The 4,925-nt window shown below is 42.4% G+C and overlaps 2 protein-coding genes and 1 pseudogene across 2 annotated transcripts; 2 read left to right on the top strand and 1 right to left on the bottom strand.

Annotated features, from left to right (window-relative positions):
• LOC147469664 (uncharacterized) overlaps positions 1 to 632 on the bottom strand; it is a 2,166-nt pseudogene extending 1,534 nt beyond the window's left edge.
• A 2,098-nt stretch (positions 633 to 2,730) lies between these two features.
• Positions 2,731 to 4,335, top strand: LOC147469663 (zinc finger BED domain-containing protein 5-like). The gene is made up of 2 exons (XM_086547853.1): positions 2,731 to 3,006; positions 3,109 to 4,335. Exons 1-2 carry the CDS (start codon positions 2,731 to 2,733, stop codon positions 4,333 to 4,335), a joined length of 1,503 nt encoding a protein of 500 aa, XP_086403979.1.
• LOC147469662 (protein FAM200A-like) lies at positions 4,250 to 4,925 on the top strand. Its single transcript, XM_086547806.1, has one exon. It carries the CDS (start codon positions 4,356 to 4,358, stop codon positions 4,662 to 4,664), a length of 309 nt encoding a protein of 102 aa, XP_086403932.1. The 5' UTR covers positions 4,250 to 4,355; the 3' UTR covers positions 4,665 to 4,925.

Here is a 4,925-nt window from a genome sequence, read left to right as displayed (position 1 = left end):
AACTGTCATTCTACAAATTATGATTTTATCAAAATATTTCGTTTTTTCCGGATGGTCAGGTGTTTCATACGTAAGGTACAAAGGCCCCAGAATAAACTGTAGTGGATCTTTGACCTGGCTTCAGTACCGTACCCTCCGGGGTCAATGGGGGACTATAGGGAGGCAGTCCATGCTAATGTCAGCCAGAAATCCAGGCCCAGGTGAGTGCCAGTACCCACTCGGCAAAAGAGGTTGGCTGTGTCACCGAGAACACACTAGCGAAGTGGGTTCCAAATCGGCGTGAGTGATTATACCTTTTACTGGTCAGGCCGTAGTAATGGTCACCATCTGCAGTTGAATTCACACTTTGACACTACAGATAAAGGTAGCTTCAGCCAGTGAGCGTAAAGAGATTGAAATACTTGTCATATCTCTTATCCCCATGTTAAAACGATCCACACACACACACACACATGCACACACACACACACACAATAACACACACGTACACATATGAAAGGCTTGATGCAGCCCAAGAGTCCGTTGGTGACCGCCCAAGAACAAGGCAAAGCTTTATCTCACAGGAGACACTTGACGAGAGGCTTCAGATTTATGCCAAACATCTGACCTGCCTTCTTCGAGTGCCGAGTCATGACCTAATGTTGGCTCTCATCCGTCTGAAGCCAGCTTGATGATGACCTGTTGACCAGCTACATTCCGACCGAGCAAACGTTCACTGTGGGGTCGCACAGTGATCATATTTACGCTGTTCTGGTTTTGTTCTTTTGGCTTCATTTGCATGACTGTACAAAGGAAAAGTTCTGGAGTAGTTTCCCGTTGCTTTCTCCAGCAGCAGTATTCTTCACAAGACTGGTGACCCTGGCCAGTGTCTCTTACTGGAGAGATCCTTTGCCCAGCGTCTATGGAGGAGAAGCCATGAACTGAAACTATCTGTTTGTCTTCCCTCCATCCACCACCTGTCTTACCGTGGCCTCACCGTGACCCTGGCCGTGAGGCTTAGAGGTTACTATGCCTTGCCGAAGGGCCTACCTCAAAAGACTAGAGGACCCAAGGAGACGTCTCACTGCTTCTTTGGTAGTGGTCTAGCTTACCCCTCTAGGGCACTGACCTGCTTAGAGACCGGGAAATGATTTTCTTCTGCCTAGCCACAGGTCCAAATCATTTCAGATGTGAGTATTTTGAAGAGTTATTTCTGATCTCAATCTGGCAACACGCTTTCATTGTTCTTAACACTTGAAGCTCGACCCTAGCACGCCAGAAGGGATTAAGAGGCAGGGATCATTATCATCGACATCCTCATTAACGTAATTATCATGATCATGATAGTATTGTTGGCCCCAGACAGATTATTGGAATAGGAATATCAACATACAATGTAAAGTTCAAAGAAATCAGTTTATTTCATGTTCTGATATAGGTCAGGAAATCAATGTATGTAAATAGCATTTGGTGCAACTTTATCCTTAAGCCTTCTTGCAAGACACTGCATAGTGGAAGCTCCATCAAAACCCTTACTACCATTTGTGACCCATCAATGCGATATTTCAGGAGTATATCTTCTTCATACGATAGAGCAGTGGTTCTCAACCTAGGGGTCGCGACCCCTCGGGGGGTCGCGAGATGCTTTTGGGGGGTCGCGAGATGATGTTAAAAAAAAAAAAAAATAGTATTATGGTCGACTTTTGTTTTAAGGCTGTCAAAATAATTCTGCTCATAAATTTCAAACAAATAATAAACTGAATGTTTAAATTTCAGTACATAGAACTTTTTTTTTTTTTCCTTTCATTATTATTTTACAGTAGCTACTTACGAACTGTTACGCAACCTTAAGAATAACGCTGGAAATGAGAGCCGGGCGGGACAACAGTAACACCAGGGACCTTCACAAAAACTAAAACTAAAAAATGGCTATGCTTTACAATGGTGTCATTAATTTTAAGCTAGCATTATTAGTTATGGAAGGTACGATTTATCAAACATAAACAACTTTTTACGTTAAATTTGACAGCACTGAGCAGGGGTGTACGTCCGCCAGTCCGCGTGATTCTCATACGAGTAGAATATTCCCTCGCTAATGCTAGTTTTATCGTAACTTACTCATGTTTTGTAATTTTATTTTTCCACTTTAAGCAAGAATTTTTCTGGAAAGGCCGAAGGCAAACATGTCCAGGTTGCAGCTTTCGGTCCTCGAGCCACTGAATAGTGTCAAATTAATATTTATAATTTTTTTCCACCCTTCCCATTATATTATACAATATACTTGTAATTGTTTTAATATGTTACCTACATTTCCTAGAAACCTCATCCAAGACCGAGCTATCCCCTCCCCATCTCACTGTCAACTTACACTCGGACACGTTTAGTACCTGTGTTAACCAGTCCTGAGCTCCGTTGGTGCACACTGAGTGAACGTGACCAGGCTGCCAGATGCTTAATAATGATGCATCACCAATTTACAGTAGAATTTTCACTTTTGCTTGATACTCAGAGTCTCAGAGTACGTGATGCTTAAAACTAAATGTCAGTATCCATACTTTCAAGTTTATCTGGTATTTGAATAATAATTGATATTTTATCTGTCTTATTATTATATGGCATTTACCCTCGGCAGCCCAGGATGGCACGTACGTGAGTCGAGTTAGTCGACGGTGAATCTTTCCTCAGTCACAGCTGCCTCGTCTGTGTGTGTAGGCACATTTTTTGCTAGGAAGCTATATACATATATGCAACATGGAGCGATGGATAATCCGAAGGACTGCAAACAGGGAAAAAACATCAGATATTGACAACAGTGTCTCAGAAACAACTGACGAAATTCCTTCTGAAAAGCCATCTACTAGTTCTACTTCAAATATAAATAAGGGACAAGACAAACGTAAGGGTAAGACCCCCCAGTATGACCAATCATCCAAACATCGAAAATATCAAGAGGAATTTATAAAGTACGGATTCACTAGTTTTACCATTAATGAGAAGCAGCACCCCCAGTGTGTTCTGTGCTCAGAAGTGCTTGCACATGAAAGCTTAAAGCCTGTGAAAATGAAAAGACGTTTGCAAACCAAGCATCCATCTCATGCTGATAAACCAATGTAATTTTTCCGCCGAAAGGAAGGAGAGCTGCAGGATCAAAAGCAAGTGTTAACTCGGCAAACCACAATCTCTACCAAAGCTCAGATGGCATCATATGAGGTAGCATACCTAATTGCACAGTCCAAACAGCCACATACCATTGGGGAAACCCTCATGAAGCCTGGCGCAGTGACTATGAGTCGGATTATGCATGGTGATAAAATGGCCCGTAAGCTTGAAACAGTCCCGCTGTCTAACGACACTATTACTCGACGTATTAATGACATTGCAAATGACATTAAGTGTCAGCTGATTGACAGGGTTAAGGGAAGCAAGTATGCTCTGCAGCTAGATGAGTCGACAGACATATCAAATTCTGCACAACTACTGGTATTCATCAGATACAGTTTTGCTGGAAAACTTCAAGAAGACATGCTTTTTTGCACTGTACTGGACGGAACCTGCACAGGTAGTGACATATTCACAAAGCTGGACACCAAAATACGAGAGGAGGGCTTGTCTTGGGACCAGTGTGTTGGTGTGTGCACAGACGGTGCCGGGGCAATGTTGGGTAAAAGGAAAGGACTTAAGGCAAGAATTTTACAAGTAAATTTTACACATTGTATTATTCACAGGGAAGCTCTTGCGAGCAAAGCACTCAATCCAGAGTTAAGTAGTGTTCTTCAGACTGCGATTAAAATAGTAAACTACATCAAAACACGTCCCCTAAACGCCAGGCTGTTCTCCACACTCTGCAATGAGATGGGCTCGGAGCATGAAGCACTGTTGTTCCACACAGAAGTCAGGTGGCTGTCCCGGGGCAAAGTTCTCAACCGCTTGTACGAGCTGCGAGATGAGGTGCGCCTGTTCCTGATTGAGTCTGAGTCCCAACTTGCTGACCATCTGACTGACCCTGACTGGTTAGCAAATCTAGCATATTTGTCTTGTATATTCGAAAGACTTAATCTGCTGAATTTATCACTACAAGGCCCAAACACAAACATCTTGGTTCTTTCTGACAAAATTGATGCATTCACAAGGAAACTGGAACGATGGGCTGTGCGAGTTGATGGGGGCAGTGTTGAAATGTTTCCTGAGCTGGAGGAATTTATGGAGGAGAATGAACTAAGTGTCGATAACGTGAAGGTAATGATCACGACTCACCTCCGAGGTCTTGTGGCCCACTTCAAGAAGTACTTCCCAAAGGAGACAGCCCCACAACGATATGACTGGATACGACAACCATTCACTGCTACAGGACAGTAGGGGATCACTTATCATCCGACATGGAGGATGAACTGCTGGAGCTGTCCAGTGATCGCACCTTACAGACATCGTTTGGCTCAACCACACTGGATGAGTTCTGGATTTCAGTTGCAAATGAATATCCAGTATTATCCAAGGCTGCAATGGATGTACTAATTCCTTTTGGATCAACCTATTTATGTGAAAAGACTTTTTCGGCACTGACATATATTAAAAACAAATACCGATCACGACTCTGGGTGGAGGATGATCTCCGAGTTGCCATCTCTGGCATCAAACCCAGGATGGAGTTACTGTGTTCAAAAAAGCAGGCCCAAGTATCTCACTAACTGGGGTTAGTTATTCATGATAAACTTAGGCCTGTGTAAATACTATTTTTCACTGTGGAATATGGATATTATTAGCTAATCACTACTAGTGGAGCCCCATAGTAGGGCCTAAATATTGACCATTGTCTTTAAACTTTCATGAATATTGTACTTTAATTGTAACACCACGTTAGTAATTATTTCGCAAGAAATTCATACAGTTCTTTCAAATCCAGAAAATAATTATCTCAGACAGAATGTCTTAAATATTTCCAATATATT

Source organism: Penaeus japonicus, unplaced genomic scaffold, assembly GCF_977035675.1.
Source record: "Penaeus japonicus unplaced genomic scaffold, GWHDUDI00000001_assembly GWHDUDI00000020, whole genome shotgun sequence".
NCBI lineage: Eukaryota > Metazoa > Arthropoda > Malacostraca > Decapoda > Penaeidae > Penaeus > Penaeus japonicus.
Note: the sequence above shows the minus strand (reverse complement) of the source record. Positions and strands in the feature narration are given on the sequence as shown.

What these genes read in the sequence shown, in the direction of transcription:
- LOC147469663 (XM_086547853.1), top strand. Translation starts at nt 2,731, where the DNA reads ATGGAGCGATGGATAATCCGAAGGACTGCAAACAGGGAAAAAACATCA. An exon ending in AGTGTGTTCTGTGCTCAGAA is followed by an intron (nt 3,007 to 3,108) that starts GTGCTTGCACAT and finishes TTCCGCCGAAAG; the next exon opens with GAAGGAGAGCTGCAGGATCA.
- LOC147469662 (XM_086547806.1), top strand. Translation starts at nt 4,356, where the DNA reads ATGGAGGATGAACTGCTGGAGCTGTCCAGTGATCGCACCTTACAGACA.